Genomic DNA, 20908 nt, shown 5'->3' with positions numbered 1-20908 from the left:
CATAGGCTGATACCTTCTTCCTATACTTACTCAGTAGGTACGTTAGTCAATGTACTGATTTTCCTGTGCCCCTTGTGTCTCCCGTGTAGAAGCACATATGTGTACACATGCACACATTGTATATACAGACAGTATTTGTTACCTGAATTTTAAAGTGTACTTTTGAGATAACAGGAATAGCATATTTGGAGATGATTGAAAATTTCAGATGCAGGCATACTCTGTGGATTATTCCCTCTTCTCCAGGAGGCTCTTCTCCTCTATAGGCTATGCTGCAGGGATGGCCAACCAGTCAGAGATGAAGAGCCAAAAAATAGCTATAGATACCGCAAAGAGCCACATTTACTTTTTATGTGTGTGTATATATACACAGTACAGTATAAACACACACATACATACTAGAAGCACATACATTGAAACAATAATTTACAATAAGACAAAACAATCAAAATGTTTGTTTATTACCTTGTATGTTGTGATTTTTGACTCAGTGGGACTTTTGGCAATCCTTGCTTTCAACTTTCCTTGCTCCAGCAGCATCCTGGCACCCAAAGCACTGAGTGCGAGTATTCTGGGGGCAGCCCCAGGGTACTACTACTATTACCACACGCCCCACAGACCCTGCCTAGGAGCTGCACAAACAGAGGCCAGGCCCACTCTCTGCCCCAGGCAGCCCCTCATACAAAGGGGTGGAAGACACAAACATAGAAACATGGCTACTATACAAGGGTGTATCAGCTTTGCCTGTCCCCCGCCCTCACTGCCTCCAGCCATCGCTTGACCCCCCTGGGCAGGGGGAGCCAGGACAGTGCGCACCCCTCCTCCTCCTTCTCCTGCCTAGGTCAGACGCCCCCCATGAGGCCCGGGTGGGAGGACGCTCTCCCCTGGAATCCCCTTTGCTAGACACAGCTGGGATGGGAATTTCCCGTTTCCCCAGTGGCGGCCTCACAGATGAAAGTTAAAGTCCCTGTGGGGGGAGGGGGCGGATCACACCGTGGGGTGCCGGGCTCCCCTGCTCCAGTGGTGCCCAGGGAGGGGCTGCTCAGTCGCACCTAGCCCCAGGGCTGGCTGGGGACCTGCTGCCAGCGCCAGCCCCGCCTGCGCTCACCCGATCACGTACACCAGGATGGCCAGCTGCACCACCCGGTTCACCAGCCCCACTTTGCAGCTCCGGATCAGCACGATGTGGGGGGTGTCGTACTCGAAGAGGAAGCTGCGCAGGGCCCCAGAGGTCATGGCAGTGGCTGGGGCTGCAGCAGCAGCACGGGGGCAGCTGGGCTCAGCTGGGCACAGTGCTGAGCCGGGCAGCTGCCGCACGTACCACTAGGGACGGGAACTCCCTCCATCTTCCGCATAAGAGCCGCGTTTGTATGAGCAAACTGCGTTTCTTAACAATCTTAGAAGTTAGAGGGTATTTAGGCTTGCAGTATTAACAGTTTATCAAGGAAAATCATGCTGTAAAATAACACTGGGCCAACAGCAAAATAGAAGATGACCGAGCTTTGGGAGAGGACGAAGTTGTAATAGAGTATTTTCAGTGGCTGCTCTTTTCCTTTACATGTAGTTACTATAGATTGAAATAAAATATTACAGTATTTTAGAACTATTACTTGTTTCTCTTTAGCACTAAGAAAGAGAGCCCTGTTTTTGCTTTTGTTATTATAGATTTGGATATCAAGACATCAGGGACTGGCTGTGTGAAGATTCAGAAAATAGAGTGTGATAACTGCAGAATAGAAACTGAGAAGGGGACTAGCATCTTACAGTCTATAAAGGTACAAAGAGCTCTTCTTCCTCCATGCTTGTTATTTTAAAAGTAACTGTGTATTATGGAATGCAGTGTTATAAAGCCAGAATCTAGATTTGGAGAGATGGAATGCAGTGCACATACAAGAACACTTGCAGATGTTATAGTACCTGGTTTCATTGTTTTTAGTGCACTGATTACAATATGCAAGTTAATAATCATAGATGACTTGAGACAATGAAGTGCTGAGCGCCCTCAACAGCAGGTAGGCCAAAAGCTGTTCTCATTAAAGTCAATGGCAAAATTGGCCTTGACTTCAGAGAGTGCAGGCTAAGGCCTATTGTGGATTGAAGGTGTGCAACGTCATCCAGAAGGAGTTTGGTATTAGCCTTTGATGTTTTTGTTTAATTTAGTAACAAGGAGAATTTTCTTTTTGATCCTTGGTTTTTGTTGCTGAGATCTTTCTCTTGACTTCTCAAGTTAATTCAGTTCATCATGGTCACACACATGCCCTTTGGATGAGTTTTCAGCCACTGATTTGTATACAACTTGCCAGCTAAATTGCTGACTTTAATATTACTGTTAATATCATACACTGTGTTGACATGACCCCTTTTACCCTAAAGATTTTGGACTTTTCTGCACAGTATGCTTTTGTAGAAATACTCACAGTGGGTCCAAGTCTGCCGTAAATCAGGATTACTTTCACTTAAATCAATGGAATTATACTTGTATAAAAATTAATATAATTCAAGGGAGACTCGGTCCCAGAATGTGTTTCAGATACATTCACTTCTACGTATTTTTGGTAGCCAAAAATGGACAAAAAAAAGAGTTACTTTAACTTCAGTGGCACACAATCAGGCCCTTAATGGGAGATTTGTCATCAGCTTCAAACAGGATCAGGTCCTACACTGACCAAGCCTTTTATAAGCCATGTACCATTTCCCCCCCAGATTCTACATTGTCATTACTGAACTAAAACCCCTTGTGCTAGGTGCTGTACAAACAGAAAAAAGGAAGGCCCCTGCCCCAAAGAGCTTACAATCTCTATAAGACGAGACGACAAATGGGTACAGACAGAGAGGGAACTATATGGAAACACAACAGTGATAGGCAGTCATCTCAGCATGCCAGCAGCATAACAGTTGGGAAGGTTTTTGTAGGCATCATGGAAAAGGAGAGTTCTAAAGAAGGGTAATGAGTTAGTTTTGCAGATGTTCACAAGTAGCTTCTTCCAAGTGCAAGAGGCAGCATATGTTTAAAACAAACATTTCAGTTTACTAGAAAAGAGGGAAAACTATAAAGCACTAGCTCAGTGGTCCCCAAACTTTTGGAGTCGCATCCCCCCTTACCAGGTCCGTGTCCTCCCAGAGCCACAATTGGGAGTCATGGCCAAAGCTGCGGCTGGATCCAGGGTGGGGGCCGGAGCTGCAGCCGCAGGGCTATGGTGCGGGTCCGAGACCAGGAATGGGGCCGCGGCCAGGAGTGGAGATGGGGACAGAGCAGGGCTGGGTAGTGCTTCCTTTCTGTCCCTGTGGGGGCTGGCCAGGCCCTGTTGCACCACACCAAAGGTGTCTCCCTAGGGGGGCATGTTCCACAGTTTGGGGACTTCTGCACTATATAATATACGTAAGCAGGGTCTGAATGCAGTCTCCCCTGACATCTAGTGATGCAGTGGGGAAAAAGACTTCAGGAGCAGTCCATGTTTGCATAGACACATCTACTTGGCCTACATGTGCAGCATGATGTAGCTGCTTTGCAAGAATGATCAATTCTGGCTGGTTTTGGGTTACAAATCATTCAAATATTTGAATGCAGGAGTACTGAAATGTTGTTATTCTTATTGTATGAGTAAAGGGCAGCAGAACTGTGCTTAGCATGCCCTGATTGAGGGTTCTCATAAACTGAACCTTACTCATTAAGCAGAGGTTAGGGGTGCAAAATTTCAGTGAAGAAGAGTGGGTAGGGGCAGGTGTTCCTACTTGATGATGTAGATGCTGCCCAAATAGTCTTAATGACAGAGCTGATTAGACTCAACTGAGAGTCCTTAATTCTGGTTAGCGATTCCTTGAGCTGTCCTCACTGCTGAGCAGATCTAGGAGCTAAGTTTTAGATGTTATATGGGGACAGTGAAAAATAACATCGAGACTGCACTGGTGGTGGGAGTCCCCACTATCTGCTGAGGTCACTGAGAGGTGAAAACACTAAGAGCTGGGTTAAGTGATGGAACCTCGGAATGTTATGTTGTGGGAGCAGTAAGCGGTGGTGGCTAGTAGTGGCAGAGAAGCAGCAATAGCTAATGGCAGAGAAGCAGTAGTGGCCAGTGGTGGCCGAGAGATGGTGGCCAGGGGTGGTGGCAGAGAGCGGCAGCAGAGAAACAGTTTCAGTTGCAAGCCAGTTGTAGAGGCATCAGCAGAGCATTGCTTGATATGCCTCCCCACCCCCTGGGATGGGAGATGAATCTGTGAACACATCTCTGAACTTTGGGTCTTCACTATCCAATAACAGCCAACTGTGAGTGAGTGCAGCGAAGGGAGAGGGAATGATGTGTTAGAAATATTTGTTCATCGGACTTTTTCACCACAAAGTGGGAAACTGAGGCAAAAGACATTACCCAATGCTCTGTGGGGTCAGGTTTGTTTATGGTCACATGCTTTTGAAGGTGGTTTTGATGTTTTCCCAAATTAATGCTTGGTTTCCTTCCCCTTTTAATAAAAGTTCTCTTTTTGCTATACACAGACTCAGTGCTTGCAAGCGGGCAAGTATTGCCTCTTACAGGTGCCCAGGGGTTGTGGTAGGTTTTCCCAGATTACTGGGGAGAAGCCTGAGCTTTTTCTGTTTTGTATTGTTAAGAGGAACTCTTATATATTGAACCCAGCCTTTGTTGCTGCCACCTCCACCTGGGAGAAAGGTTACATATGATTTAGTCATACTTTTTCTAGTAACTGCAAGTGATTAAGGGCCAGAATCTATGTAGTACCTTGTACCCTCTGGGTGCAATAAGGGGAGGGTTGCAAAATGCCATTTGAAGTTCCCTGATCCTGAGGCAATTTTCACCCCTGCCCTATTGTAATTTAGAGTATTTTGGGATTTCTCTCATTTGTACCAGCTGACTGAGCTCCCCTCCTATCCCCTGAAGGGCCAGCCGACAATCACCGGAGTGTGTGTAATACAGTATCCCTCCTGTTTGGAATGTGCCCCTGGGCTAGGCACCTCACGGGAATAACCTTAAACTGGGGAGATCTGGCTCCTACTACCAGAGCAGCACAGATGGGGCACAGTAGGGGAGAGAACGTGGCCTGGAATGTTTATTACTTTTTTTGAGGAGATAATTTAGTAAGAATGTTGGAAGGATTCACAAGACTGGATTCAAACATTTGCTAAAATGAAATGTCACTAGACATTTTTAGCCTACAAAGTTTCTTGTACTAAAACCTCTGTTTATCTGAAAAATTTTATGAGACTTTCCTTTTTAAAAAATACTTTGCTCTAATTGCATTACTCTTGCTCTACTACATATAAACATGGGCACAGTCATGCAGGCACTAAAGTCCGTGGGGCTACTAATGTGAGTAAAATTACTTGTGTATATATATATATGCAGGATCAGGGCTTATGATAATAATATAATTACGACATCTCATTACTTAGTCAAACTATGAATTGTGATAGCTTTTAGCCAATTATTTTAAGGTAGAAGAAACTTACAAAGTTACGTATGCCTGTATTTATGCTACTGGTTTAGGAAATGATTATGGAGTTATTCAAGAACACCAGCAATGTCAGATTTTCACAGTCAGTTCTCAGGTTCTGTTATAGGGCTTGGCATTGTCCTTTTTCAGAAGATGAGTTGCTGGTATCACATCTCAAATATATGATGTCTTTAGAGCCCTTTCTACATTCAGCAAGAAATAAGTGCTGTTTTGATTTCTTTCTCTCTGTTTTTCTTAGGTCAGTACAGAGTCCTTTCTGCATTGAGCAATAGGGCTCAAATCAGGAAAGATTAGACTTATGAATTTTTTTGGAGTACAGTAACACTCTCAATGTGCTCAGATACAGTGAGATTATACAAAGGTTGCTTGCCCCTTTCATCAAGTGCACAGCCATACTTCAGATTACCCTGCAGACTTAACTGAACAAGAATTCTAAAACAGAATCTCACCTTTTGGGATATGGTTTATTAATGTTATATCCCAATATGTACTCAGGAAGCCATCTACCCTTGTCAGTTTCGCAAAGGTCTGGCTGTCATTTTCTCACTAGGTTCTGCATATAGTCCTTCATCCCTTGTTACAGGATTCATAACAGTGTTTTCCACCCCTTAGTTGCAGAGATTCTCTATAGTCCCTGGGTTTGCAACAGCCTCTCACACTGGCTTACGTAAACCTCCTGAGGAGACCCACTGCCATTACTGTTCCTTTAGGTCTCTTCTTTCCAGCCAGTTGCCACTTATATCCAGGTCTCCCTCTTCACTGACAAAGTGGCTGGGCCTTTATATCCTGCTTCAGGTCCGACAGGCCTTGGTCTCAGTCACGTGCACCCACTGGGGGACTATACCAGAATGCCTTCTCTTAAAGGGGCAGAGACTGCATAATTGGAGTAATGGGTCAGGCTCTTAATAGGATGCTGACCCTTCATACAGAGGCTCTCACTATCCAAAACACGTCACAATCTGAGAAGGCAAGTAAAAAGGATGTGAGAGACGAATAAAATGTATAATCAGTAGTTTTGTTTGTAGTTAAATATCAACCATCGCACTTGGCCCTTGACTAAGCCATTATTAGTTGGTTAATTTCTTGTATCATAGCACCAAATTCCTAAGATTTCTCTGAATTGTTCCCTGAAGGATTTCTTGTTTGGCTCTGACACTGATCTCACTTCCACCAATTTGACAGTGCGAGAGGAGAATTGGGCATATATTCCCAGCCAAAGCATCTGACTCTGGTCTACTCTGAGTAAGATCTCTATGATATCTTATTACTGTATATAGAATGGATCATCTTCCATATTGAAGTAGAGGAATAGTTTAACAGCTAAGCTAACATTAAAAGGGAGTCAGGACTCATTCCCTCCTGATATCTCATATTCTCACATTAGGAGTTCTTACTCTTACTTTAGTCTCTGAATTTTCCTTACTGTTTTAATTCAGTTTCTAACCTTTTCTGCTTGTACAAGCTGGCACTCAGTTCCATTCACTCTCCCATTAAATGAAAGTGATTAAAATGAGAAGTTATTGCCTCAAATATTCCTTCTGTTGATGTCATTGAGGCAAGTGAGACGTCAGATTTTAGTAAGATTTGCTCAATCATTTTTCTCCCTGGCTAGTTGTGCTCCATGGGAATTACTTTCAACTGCAGATCAGCCTGCCCTGTTTCACTGGAGGCTAGGATTTAAAAATATCAGGTGTCCACTGGCTCGGATTTAGATGGATGGCATCTTCCAGAGTTCACCAATTCTACCCTGGTCTAATAAAATAAAAGCCTATAGAACTTGTTGTCCTTCTGGTTTTAATTATGTTATTTTGGGTGTATTATTGGAAGTCCTCAGAGCAGTAAGAAAACAAGTCTTCCATGTTGGAAACTATGTTATTTCACTCATCCAAAATTCTCTGCTATCTTAATGTAAGTGCTGTCATCTGGCATGAATCACTTAAAATTTCATTTGCTTATTTCAGTGTTTGAAAGCACGTATTACGAAATAACTCCCCAGATTATTTAGATGTCCTGAAAATTTCAAATCAGCCTGTTTGTATTGCATTAGGAGTTTACAACTGGGGAGGGCGAAACTGTACAGAAATGATCCCCTTTTTTTATGCACTTGAAAAAAATGTGTATTTTACCTAAATAACATCTGTCATGGGATATATGCATATTAATTCACCAAAGGGTGGCATGTCAGGTCTCTATGACAAAGAAACAAGATGAATCCTTCACCTAGGCGGCAAGCTGACAGCATGCATGTGTCATGAAAGGAGGCACAGCCAACCCGTCTATGAAGCACTGCAAGGATTTTGGGTGACCAACACTTGGTTAGATATGAGTGTGTCTTGTTTATTAAGTGTAGGCTCTAGAGGTGTGGGTTATGATTTTATTTTGTATGTAACCTTTAGTTTCTAATACTTCTACTTGATACTACTTGAATCTCTTATGTTTTGTTAAATAAACTCATACCTGATTTCAATATAAATTTATGTAAGTGTTGGGTGTTAAGCAAAGTGATGATCTGAGGTAGAACTGGTAAGCTGGGGTGTACTGTTTCTTTGGACGCAGCAAATCTGTGAATACTGCAAGTGTCCAGTGGAGCAGGGGCTGAACACTCCAGGGAGACGCTTGGAGGGCTGGAATGTGCCAATCGCTAACCTGTAGAGTAACAGCAAAGCCTACAGATCCTAGAGGGGAATGCTTGTGTTGCCCACAGCTGGTGGAGTTGGGGAGCTGACCCAGAGTAGGCACAGACGAGACTTCCCTCATGCTAAGGGCAGGTGGTAGTGAGGTGCCTCACAACCCTGCGTGCCTGGGAAGCATAACAAATACTAATTCCAATTTTTAAAAAATTTCAAGTTAGACCCTGGTGGTGGGAGTTTGTTGCTTTCTTGGAGTGCTATTATTAAAAATAATTTTATGTCTCAATCCAGCAAAGCACTTAAACATGTGCTTAACTTTGCTCATGTGCTTTGCTGGCTAGGTTCCCCAGATTTTTTACTTGGATTTGTTGCAGAAGTTCAATATAATTTGTCATTGAAATAACACTGTCATCCTTAATTTTAAATATTCTTGGTGTAAATTGCTTGAAAGTACTTAGAGAACAGTTTAAGCTTTTCTATAAACTTCTGACTGTGACAGTCTTTGTAAATATCCTTGCTCTTCAGTCCCTCAGGACCTAACTTTTGTGCATCTTTGAGACTTTTTCATCTTTAAACTTCATTAGTTTGGCGACTTCTGCAGTAGATTTTCCTGTTTGTCTGAAGTTAATTGACTATGTTTTCATCTTCCCTTATTCCTGAATCACTGTCCTCTGTTTCATGTTGGTTCTGTGCTGCAGCCAAATAGCTCGTTATTTGGAACAAAGGGGAACAAGCACCAGATGTTAATGTAATCTCATTTGAATTAGCTTCTTTTAGGAAAATAGAAATGTGAAGTACATTGTTTTAATTACAGAGCATTGGCACTGTTCCTTTTGGCTCTAAATTGTTTTATATCTGGCTAATATGCAGGAGAGTTTGGTGTGAGTAAAAACTGCAAGGATCTAGTCCCTATATAATAATCTGCACATCCAGGTTAAAGTCCTGCTTCAACTAGCTCCCAGGATGCAATGCAAAGAAGCCCAACACTCCATCCTCTTTTAAATATTACCTTTAGTGCATATTTCATATTTTTAAGGTGATTGTTTCAACCATCCATTGTTTTTGACCTAAAAAAATGAAATAAGCATGGCATAATAGCCTGAATTTGTGAGCCACTTCTTTACTTTCCTTTGCATGCCTTTAGTATGTGATTCATAAATAGTTAACATATAACCTTTGGATTTGCTTTCTGGTCAGGTTGGGAGCCAGGAATGCATGATTTGTAGAAAGTTGGGGAAGAAGTTTTGTTGTGTCTTTCATACACCCTGGTAAGAGATTACACGTAAGTGACGCTTGCATCTCAGAAGAAGCTGTGTGTCCTTAAAGTTGGTCAGTAATATCAATTACTGAGGAAGGAGTGAGAAAAGAAAGGGTCACAAATATGAAAGATATGTACAACCACTTTTGCTAAAGACTTGTGTTGTCAAGCTTTTTACCTTCAGCTGCCTCTCCCTAATTTGCTGAACATTTTACTAGTCTCGCTCTCCTGCCTAGTATTTACCAGTAGAAAGTGAAACTGCTAAAACTTTGTAGTGGTAACTTTTATGAAACGGGGCAAAAATTACCCAACTTCTGTTAATGAAACCAAGTAACTTTCTAAGGCTTGATATCTCTACAACATCCTAACATTTTAGCACAAGCTTGGTATTATTGGAAATCTCATGTTACAGGCTTTCAAGTGAGACCAACCACAAAATATTGAGAAATTATTGCCATTGAAATGGTACTTTGTATTTTTTATTTATAAAAAGGAAAATCATGTTGCCATATATTATTATTTCCACATTTAGGTGGTGTGACCATTTGATTCCAAAATAGTTGCTTTCAGAAAAAGAAGGCTGGGCAGAGTGATCCATTTTTCCATATCTTGAATCACCAGGAAAAACAGGGTTACTTACTAGTAACTGTTGTTCTTCGAGATGTGTTGCTCATATCCATTCCAGTATAGGTGAGTGCGCGCCCCATGCACTGGTTCCCGGACCTTTTTTCCCCTTAGCAAGCCCCATAGGGTTGGCTCAGGCGACCCCTGGAGTACTGCGCTCATGCCGCGGTATATAGGGCGCCGCCGACCCTGTGGGCCCCCAGTCCCTTCTTTCTGCTGACTCCAACAGCGGGGATGGAGGGTGGGTTTGGAATGGATATGAGCAACACATCTCGAAGAACAACAGTTACTGGTAAGTAACCCTGTTTTCTACTTCAGGTGATTGCTCACATCCATTCCAATATAGGTGATTAAATAGCCATACCTTGGAGGTGGGTAGGACTCAGTGTCGAGCTGCTCTCATGAGCACAGCCCTGCCGAAGCCCGCGTCCTCTCTCGCCTGCTGCACGATGACGTAGTGGGACGAGAAGGTGTGGACCGAGGACCAGGTTGCTGCTCTGCAGATGTCCTGCAGGGGCACTCTCTCCAGGAAGGCCACTGTTCAAAGAGTGTTCAAAGAGTGCCCGGCTGGCGCATATACTGAGGCCAACCATGCCTGGAGAGGCCTGAGTTTGAGGCTAGCCAGCCTCACCACATACGTACAGGCTGCCATGTGTCCCAACAGTTGAAGGCAATGCCTGGCTGTTGTCATGGGGGACCTGTGGAGATTGTCGATTATGGCAGCCATCACCTCGAAGCAAGGCTGTGGGAGGAAGGCTCTGGCCTGGGTGGCATCCAGGGTGGCTCCGATGAAGTCTATGCACTGCACCGGGGTGAGAGAGGACTTCTGCTCGTTGATGAGCAGCCCCAATCTGGTGCATGTTGAGCAAGTGAGTTCCAGGCTGTTCCTTACATGGGCTCTGGACTTGCCCCGGATCAGCCAGTCATTCAGGTAGGGGAAGATCTGGACCCCTCTGCAACGCAGGTGGGCCGCCACCACCACCATACACTTTGTGAAGACCCTGGCGGCGGACGAGAGGCCAAAGGGGAGGGCCGAGAACTGGTAGTAGCAGCCAGCTACCAGAAACCGGAGGAACCTCTTGTGACTGGGGAGGATAGAAATATGAAAGTAAGTGTCCTTTAAATCGAGGGCAGCGTACCAGTTCCCTGGATCTAGAGCGGGAATGATGGAGGCTAGGGAAACCATACGGAACCTGAGGCGTCTGATGAATTCGTTCAGACGGCGGAGATCTAATATGGGTCTCAGGCCCCCCTTGGCCTTGGGAATGAGGAAGTAGCGTGAATAAAATCCCCTTCCCCTTTCCTGTGGAGGAACCTCTTCCACAGCCCCGAGTAGGAGGAGGGAGTTGACCTCCTGTATGAGGAGTTGCTCGTGAGAGGGGTCCCTGAAGAGGGACGGGGTAGGGGGAGTCTTGGGGGAAGGCCGTAAATTGAAGGGCATAGCCCCTGAGGACTACACCGAGAACCCAACATTCTGAAGTGATGTTTCACCACTCGGTGTAGTACAGCCGGAGTCTGTGGGCAAAGGGCCCCATGAGATCCAGGGGAACAGGAGAAGTGCCACTCTCGTGCACACCATCAAAATTGTCTTTTATTATTTTGCCCCTTGGCTGGGCCGTGTTGGGGGGCTGGCCGATGAGCCCGAGCGGTCGCGGCGGTTAGACACCCTGTACCTGTCCCAACCCCTCCTGGGCTGAGCGGGTCTGGGAGGCAGCCTCGGGGGAGGCTGAGGCTGTCGCTGGGCTTGTGGCCAAGACTGGCACCTCGAGGCCTGAGGGCTATAGAGCCCTAGGGATCTCAGCGTAGCCTTAGAATCCTTGAGGGCGTGCAGCTTGTCGTTGGTCCTCTCTGAAAAGAGGCCAGCACCATTGAACGGCAGATCCTGGATGGCCTGCTGGACCTCTTGGGATAGTCCCGACGACTGTAACCAGGAGCACCGCCGCATCACAATGGCTGAAGCCATGGCCCTGCTGGCGGTGTCCTCTGCGTCGCTGGCCGTTTGTAAGGCCGCCCCTGCCACTGCAGCATCTTCCTGGATCACTGTGGCAAAGTCCGCTGCCTGGTCCTGGGGCAACGCCTGTGCAAACCTCTGCAGTGAGGACCAGAGGTTGAGGTTATACCGGCCGAGGAGCGCCTGGTGATTTGCGATCCTCAGCTGCAGGGCTGTAGTTGAATAGACCTTGCGGCCAAAAAGAGCTAGTTTTTTACAGTCCTTGTTTTTGGGGGTGTTGCCCTGAGCCCCCTGTCTATCTCGCTGGTTGGCGGCACCAACCACAAGCGTTCCCAGGGCAGGGTAGTTGTATAAAAATTCAAATCCCTCCGCGGGAACGTAGTATTTTTTTCTCGGCGCCCTTGGAAGTAGGGGCAACCGAGGCAGGGCTTTGCCAGAGGGCCTTGGCCAACTTCAAGACCCTCTCATGCACCAGCAGGGCCACTCTCGATGGCCCTGACGCCCCCGACACACCAAAGAGGGGGTCCTCCTCCTCTGACAGCTCTTTGAGCTCTAGATTTAAATTGCTCACTACCCTCTTGAGCAGTTCTTGGTGTACTCGAAGATCGGGCAGCGGTGCCCTATGGTCCCTGGCGGCCGCATCATCCAGGGACGAAGAGGAGGATTGTGGGAGGGGCCCCATGGAGGGACCCTCCTCAGGGTCCGATTCCTCCTTGGAGGAATGGCCCTTGTCCGGTTGGCTCGGAGTGGTGGGTGCTGGTTGGGCCACAGACGAGTGGACCGACACCATGCCCTGGCCCATCTGGGTCCTCCAAAGCCCCCGGTACAGCCACTGCCATGGGCCTTGTGGCCACGCCAGTGCCAGATCGGTGCCGACTGGGATGCCTCTTGATGGTGGGCTCGGGACCCAGAGCCGCTGGATCTCTGCTTATGGCCCTTGGCTGGTGAGCGGCTCCGAGACGATGACGATGAGGATCGTCGGTGCCGACGCCTACGGTGCTGGTGGGGGGATGAGCTGCTGGAGGACCTGGATGGTGACCACCTCTTCCGCCTCGACTGTTTGTGGCGGCACTTCCCACCTCAGGACTGGGAGCAATCCTGACTCCGAGAAGCGCGATCAGCTGCGCGGTGCCGTAGCTGCCGGTGCCGAGGACTGCAGTGCCGTGGCTGCCGGTGCCGAGGACCGGGATCCTCGCTGGACTGCAGTCCAGGGATTGTGACCGGTGCCTTCGTGTGTCCTCCAGTGCCGGAATCCCCGTAGGGCTGTGTGCCGGGGATCTGGACCAGTGACGAAGACGTCTGGTCTCGTAGGGCGCCGGGGTCGGCCTCAGGCTGCGCACCGGGGATCTCGACCGGCGCTGTGCAGGACTTGCTACTGGGGTGCGAGAGCTGGAGCTGTGACCCCTGTGCGAGGCGAACTGTAACAGCGTCGCCTCGCGCGAGAACCTCTTGACCGCCCTCGGTGCCGCGGTGTCGAGGAGCTCGACAACTCGGTGTCGGAGCTGGGAGGGAGCTCGCACTCTCGACCCTCCGCGACCATCTGGGGGGAGACCTGGACTGCCATCTCTGCCACCCACTGGGGCCACCCAGCGTGGGTTTACCCCGAGACGCCGGTCCCTGCACTCTCGGCCGAGGGGTGGATGGAGGCGTGGGCATGCCCATGAGGGCGTGTGCCACAGCGAATGCCTCCGGCGTCGACAGTCCTTTCAGGGGCGCTCCCCCGCCCCCAGGAGTCGGGGGAGGCTCCCTGCGAGGAGATGCTGGTGCCGGAGTAATCTCCACGGCACCTGGCTGGGGCATCTCCTGACTCCCCCCAGGCTGGACGAGCGGTGCGGGGGAGTCTTGGCGCGCGGTGTTCTTCCCTTTCTTCCGTTTCGGCACCGGGCCCTGATGGGTCAATGTCGGTGCCGGTGGAGCACTCCGGACCGAGGAGACGCTCGGTGCCGCAGGGGAACGTGCTGGTTCCAAGTCTGGCCCAAGCGCGGACTCCATAAGGATGGCCTTCAAGCGCGCATCTCTTTCCTTCTGCATGCGGGACTTGAAGGCCTTGCAGATTTTACATCTGTTCTTTCTGTGCTGCTCTCCGAGGCAGCAGAGGCAGTGGTCGTGAGGGTCACTCATGAAAAAAGCCTTTCTGCATTCGGTGCAGGCTTTGAAGCCGGTTGAGCCAGGCATGGCCCAACTTAAGCCCCTGAAGGCTATCTATCTAACTAATTCTAACTATTAACTTGCTTAACAACTATACTTAACACTATACTAAAAAACAATCAACAGTCACTGTTCAAACAAAGGGGATGCTACTTGCTGAAGTTACGTTCCCGTAACCGTCACAGGTGGAAAGAAGGAACTGGGGGCCCGCTGGGTTGGTGGCGCCCTATATACCACGGCATGAACGTGGTATTCCAGGGGGCGCCTGAGCCGACCGTACGGGACTTGCTAAGGGGAAAAAGGTTCCGGGACCCAGTGCACGGGGCGCGCACTCACCTATATTGGAATGGATATGAGCAATCACTCGAAGTAGAAACTTCATTTGGTTTTAGCCACAGTGGAAAGTTGTCTACTTCAAAATTATTTAGAACCCCTGGCAGTCTTCCAGCAGAAGCTCAAGAAGTGGAATCGCTGAGGTTTGCAGGTCAAGATTGATTTGAACAGTGGAGTTTGAAAGAAAAAGGATAAATAGAATCTGAAACTAAACTGTTTTAATGTGTATATATAATTTTTTTTTTCAGAGTCATAAAATCCATGTACGAACTAAAGGAGGTAAACTGATCTGTCTGGGAACTCTTCATGGAAATGCAGATATTCATGCAACAGAGAAAAGTGTAAGCAAGAAATGAAGTCTTCATTTTCGGGGATTGTTATATTTGTAATTCAAGTTTTCTGATGCAAAGTAGGTAAATGCTGAGGAATGTTTATATACCAAAACTTGATTCTGATCAGCTAATCTTCATCTCATTGTTATCTTGTCTATCCTCCATCTGATTGTTGTCTTTTTCCATATATTTATGGCATTGTCTACACAATGCATTAGTCCAAACCAGAGGCGTGTAAATTCTAATGTGTACTAGTGTGTTGCTCATTAACTGGCCTGTGTGGACCCAGCTGATGAGCATTTAAAGGTTCCCTCGTGCAGTGTTTCTCAACCTTTTAAGACTGTCCCCTAACTTCTGAAAATTTTAATAAGTACCCCAACACTCAATTTTCCACTCTGAGAAATACAATCTTTTTCCTCTTTACTGTTGGACGATTGTATTTCTTGTAAAGCAGGAGAGTTAACTGAGTTCTGCAATGCTATGTGGCTGTGGCAGATCACAAAACCCTCTGCTGTTTCTCCCTTCCTTCCTCCTCCCCTTCTTCCATATAGGAGCAAAGGTCAATGCCAGCTAATCACTGTGGTCTCATGGTGGGGTCACGTGGTGTTCGCCTCACACAGCCAGGAAATTGTGCGGTACGAGCAGGCAATAGCGGCCCACCAGAGTGGATAGCAGCGCTCTCCATGGCCATCCCTAGGGGGGTGCGGGCTTGGGGCAAATCACACTGTAGGCCCCTCTTCACATTTTTATACTGATAAGATCTAGGGTTGTCATAGTTGTCAATTTTACTACTCAACTATGGCAGTGAAATTGACAAATAAGCCTGTGGGTAGAGCCCGACTCCAGGACCGGGCAAGCCACTGGGCTTTCCACCTGACTTTCTGGGCACTGGGTTTGAGCCGGGGAGGGGAGCTGCCACCTGGGCAAGTTGTAGGCGGCTGCTGCCTGGCTGCCAGCCCAGGAGTGGGCGACTGCCACCTGCTCCGAGCTTGGGCGGAGGAGGCTTTTGCGCAGTCTGGGACCTGGAGGTGTGGGCAGGTGGCAGGCAGCTGCTGCCCATCTTCAAGCCAGGGTGCGGGAAGCTGTCTCTTGGCTTAGAGCTGGGGTGCGAGTGGCAGCCACCCAGCTGTGAGCCCAGCTCGCAGGGTGCAAGAGGCTGGGACAGGGCAGGATACAAGGAGCTGCTGCCTGGCTTCCCAAAAAGCCAGCGGCTGCTGCCCAAGTCAGCGGCTGCTGCCCGGCATCCCAAAAAGCTGGCGACTACCGTCCAGCTTCCCAGGACTGGGGTGGCTGCTGTCTACCTCCCAGCTAGGAGATGGGACTGGGTGGGAAGCCTTCGGCTGCCGCCTGCTGGACCAAGCGGGAAGCAGGTGGCTGCCGCCTGGCTTCCCAAGAAGTCGGCGGCTGCTGCCCACCTCCCCTCACTGGCTTTTTCACCACGTGCCCCCTGCCTGTGTCTCACGTACCCTCAGGGATTACGTGTACCACAGGTTGAGAAACTATGGCCTAGTGCACATTAATCTAGACCTATTTGAAACAGGCATACATTAACACACAATAGGGAACTTTTAGTGAGTGCTAATAGTGGCCACACAGGCCAATTAGTGCGCAGTATGCTAGTGCGCATTAGATTTTATCCCCTTCTGGTATGGACTAATGCACCGTGTAGACAAGCCCTTAGACTTAGCTCTTCAGGGTAACGGCTGTCTTTTTCTTATATGTGTACATAGGACAGTGGGGTCCCAGTCCTGATTGGGAGCTCTAGTCACTACACCAATAAAAATGAATAAAGCCTGCAAGCATCCCACTTGTGGAGAGATTAGAGGCTGGAACTCAAGATTTCTTATTTTGTCTTTTATAAAGTTTGTCAGTTAAATTATTAAACTGAGATTCAAATTTGGTATCTTGCTGATGACTACTTTTTGTATCTGACTATTTAACTTGTGTCATTTTAAATTTTGCATCTGAGATCAATATATACATACTAATTTTACCATAGTAGATTTAAATGCTAGTTTTTGTTAATAGTAAGTAAAAATAAAATTCAGTCTCCTTTTATTCTAACATAGGAACAAATTAGCTATGGAATATCTAGGTGCAACTCTGCCAATTCCAGCTTAGTTGTGCCTACTTATGTTAGGGTTAAATTGTCCAATATTTTCAAATATGGGTGCCTAAAATAGGCAACTAAATCCATATTTAAGCACCTAATTAAAAGGGGCTTGATATTCACAAGTGCTGAGCCCACCCAAAGCTTGCATTGAAGTTAATGATAATTAAGCAGCTCTGAAAATCAGATGATTTATTTAGGTTCTTAAATATGGATTTAGATGCCTAACTCTAGGCAACCAAATTTTGGCCATAACATATTAAGAACAACAACAAAAGTATCTTAAATCACATCTAATAATTTAACGGTTGTAGGATCATCAAAACTAAAGCAGAAAAGGGTTTGTGTATTTCTGGGCAGTTGTTTAGGTCAAATGCCGAATGAGAGTATGCAACACTAATACAATATGAGCTGAAGAGTGTGGTTAATATAAAGCAGTTTTAAAGTAGAAATAGTTCATATTTTCCAGCGGATGGCACTGTAAGGCAGATTTGAGGTCACTGCTTTGTTTGCCTTTCTTTATGACAAGGGAGATAAGAGTATTTTGTACAGCTGCCACTCCTTGGACCAGATTTTGGCCCTTGCTTCAGTGGTGCAAAAGGATTCTAAAGCTGTCCTAACTGGACAGCTGAGAATTCCACTGACTGTGCCACCCCAGCCTGGCCTTTTGTCATGTAATCTGCTGGGGGAAGGGTGTGACTTGATCCTGCTGAGGTTCTGTCATCCTTGGCTGGTGTCATGATTCCTCTGAAGCCAGGTTAGAGCAGTTCCGAGGCTGCTGGCAGCTCCATAGTTTGGGGGAGCACAAAGATGGTTTACAGCCACCATGGTGCCCCCTTTTCATGTTCCTATGATGAGCTCACCTCAGCCTGACCTGAGGAATGGAACCCTTGCTTTTTCATATTGAGTAAAATTCAGTGTAGTGTAGGGGTCCATATACCAAAGCAGATTCACTTGTTTTACAACATACCAGTGTTGGCTCCCTTCTCATATATGTTGTTGTAAATTAGGATTAACACAAGTAAGTCATTTGTCATAATCTACTGTCACTTATAGTCATGAATTATGTGGAGTTACTCCAAATTTACAGTGGTGTAACTGAGAGTAGACTTTAGCTATGGAGCTACAGCAGTGTAAAGCCAGTATCCGACGAGAATCAGGCACATTGGTATTTCACGTTAGAAATGTGACATTTATATTGTAAATACAAACTATAGCCTATCTAAAGATATTCTAATGTAATGGATGCATTTTAACCTTGGAAATATTACTATTTTTTAACATAAATGTTCTGCTAAAATGTGATTTTGAAGCAATAAAACAGTCAAATTTCATACAGCTTTTAATATTTGAAAATATACTTTCCTAAATGCCCATAATAATTTACGTAATAATATAGTTTAGGACTACTGAGCCAAAGTCTGCTCTTAGTGACATTTTTTAAAATCCACAGTAACTTTATAGAGGTCAGTGGAGTTACTATGAATTTACAGTCATGGCACTGGGAACAGAATTTGGCATATCATATTTAGTTGCAGAGTAAAATTTCTTAATGCAGTATTTGGGCAGCCAGTTTTTAGAGTGTGGTGTTCGGCTTGTCTCAGATTGTGTTTCTGTTAGTAATCAGGCTGCATTATATTTACTACATGTGCTGTTATTACACTTTTGTTCCATTAGTGGTAGTCATCATTATGTAGTTAAGATTTTGTCAGCATTTCCATTATAAACCAGGAATATGAGGGGTTTCTATCTGTGCTTTATAATCTGGGCTGAAATAAGACACTCAAGATTTCAGCCACAAGAGGAGTTTTTTCTAAAATACTAGACAAAAAGGAAGAAATGGTCGAGGAACTTTTAAAACAAAGAATGAGAGTAAAAAAAAAAAAGTATGGTTTGCTTCTTTCTTCAAGCTTTTTTTTATTGAGAGTCAGAAACTAATGCAGTATTGCAAACTTGTCATGAAAACTTGCCCAGTCACAAAATCTGCTCACTCCCATTTACTGTGTTGAAGAATGAACTAATGATATTTTACTTGCCCACCTAAAGAAAACTAATGACCCTGTGCATGAAGGCGAACAGAGTTTTGTGCAGCTGAACTACTGCATCTAAAAAAGTATAACTGAGTTCAAAAAAGAATTAGGTAAATTCATGGAGGATAGGTGCATCATTGGCTACTAGCCATGATGGTCAGGGACACAACCCCATGCTCCAGGGGTCCTTAAACCTCTGACTGCCAGAAACTGGGACTGGATGACGGGGTATGGATCACTTGATAATTGCCCTATTCTGTTCATTCACTCTGAATCACTGGTCACTGTAAGAAGACAGGATACAGAGCTAAATGGACCATTGGCCTGATCCAGTATGGCCATTCTTCTGTTCATAGGAGGGAATTGAATTTCCCCAAGACTTTTTGCAGATTGATTTGTGAAAACATCCCACTTATTTCAGTGGGGAGTCATTAGCTAAACTACACTGCTAGGATCTTGTATAACACTTACTTAACCAAACCAAACTGTTCGGATTCTGCCAAAGATCCATAAAAGCTAAACAACTGAACATTTAAAAATATACCTAGTCACAGTGGAGAGCCACCCTGTTTTGCCCATCTTTCTCTGTTTACTGTACTTGCCTTAATTGTGTATCCTGCTTTTGTGGGCTTGCACTTGTGGGTGAGATCTGAGGTGATATTAGAATTTTGAGGTGTTTTGAAATGCTCATTCCTCGCCTCAGTAACTTTCAATAGTAACTAGCTGCCTTTCTGCCCTTCACTTCATTATCAACCTCTGCATCCAGTAACTAGTAAGCACATTGGCTAGGTGTCATCAATAAAATGTTAAGCAGTGAAATCGTTGCTAATGTTGATATTTAAATTTTCATCAGTAGGAGCCAGAGTTCCCATGAGGATAAATGTGGTATTTCACATCTCTCAGAGAACTATTGTTTCAGGCTTTTTTTTGCATATTCAGGAAAGCAGCTCTGCAGCAGTTTACCCTTAGGCTGTGTCTACACTAGGATGTCTTTTTCCTAAACGTTTGCTGTCTCTGTTTCAGTTTCACTGATGGTAACAATGAAGGCTTCACTAATGTAGACAGGGCTCCAGACGGCTACCAACATTTTAAATAATATGACATCTAATCTTGTTCTGAATAGGTCTTGATGACCTGATGCTTAAAATGTAAAGAGCCACCAGTGCCTGGGCGACATTAGCACTGCAAGAAGAAACTTAGAGGGAGAGTTTTCAGAGGCACAAAGAGCAGTTAGACCCAAACTTCCATTCTCTTTCAATCAGAGTCAGGTGCCTACTTGCCAGTTGTGCCTTTGAAAATCTCTCCCTCAACCTTTTTAAAAATGAAAGCTTAAATTCTGGAACATAATTTTGAGGGAAGTGTTGGTTTATGTGGCAACTGCCACAGCTGTGGAATTGCTGAATACATGGAACCTTGACTACAGTGGAGCAGTTTAGCTTTAAATAACATGATGTTTAAATGACTTTTCAGAAGTTGGCAGCAATCCATGTACATTACTGAGTTATATGAGGTCTGAGACCAAATATCACTAGCTGTGCACTGTGTATGAAATATAGGGTTAAATTATGTGCTGTTCCTCTAAGGCCTAAGCTATAAACCATCTTTGTGCCGTACTGTTTCTAGGTGGTCTGGGAGTTGCAGAGGCTCCTGGTATAACTTAATATACACAGGTTCCAGGGCTAAGGCAGCCTCCCCCAGGTTGCCCTGTGGGCTGCAGTGTTGCCCAAAATCTCCACAGTGCTGTGACCCTGCCTCCAACATGCCTCTCCTTACACCATCCTTGCTCCCAGCATGCCCCCATGCTGGGGCTTGTGAAGATGTCCTCAGGAGCTGTCTTTCACTGTGTCTGCACCAGTGCAATACCCCCAGCCTGATACAGGGCTTTTAAGGCCCCTTTATGCTGCTTTGGCTGTTTTATGTGGCATAAAGAGGCTAGAACCAAACTTAGTTGACTGTAATCTCCCAAAGCAGGGGTGCAGGGAGAGAACCTTCACTTCCTAAGACTGACAGAAAATTTTCATGGCACATC

At 46.0% G+C, this 20908-nt stretch overlaps 1 protein-coding gene across 2 annotated transcripts in view; it reads left to right on the top strand.

The window, feature by feature from the left end:
- FAM185A (family with sequence similarity 185 member A) overlaps window positions 1–20908 on the top strand; it is a 64931-nt gene that overhangs the window by 1761 nt on the left and 42262 nt on the right. For both annotated transcript variants that reach the window (XM_067564516.1, XM_067564517.1), the window contains exons 2-3: window positions 1666–1775; window positions 14656–14748. In XM_067564516.1, coding sequence (XP_067420617.1) covers window positions 1666–1775; window positions 14656–14748 — 203 coding nt within the window. The remainder of the gene's footprint in view (window positions 1–1665; window positions 1776–14655; window positions 14749–20908) is intronic.

Source organism: Emydura macquarii, unplaced genomic scaffold, assembly GCF_026122565.2.
Source record: "Emydura macquarii macquarii isolate MOO-44397 ecotype Brisbane River unplaced genomic scaffold, CSIRO-AGI_Emac_v2 contig_2636, whole genome shotgun sequence".
Taxonomy (NCBI): domain Eukaryota; kingdom Metazoa; phylum Chordata; order Testudines; family Chelidae; genus Emydura; species Emydura macquarii.
The sequence above is the reverse complement of the archived record's forward strand: the minus strand, read 5'-3'. Positions and strand labels throughout refer to the sequence as shown.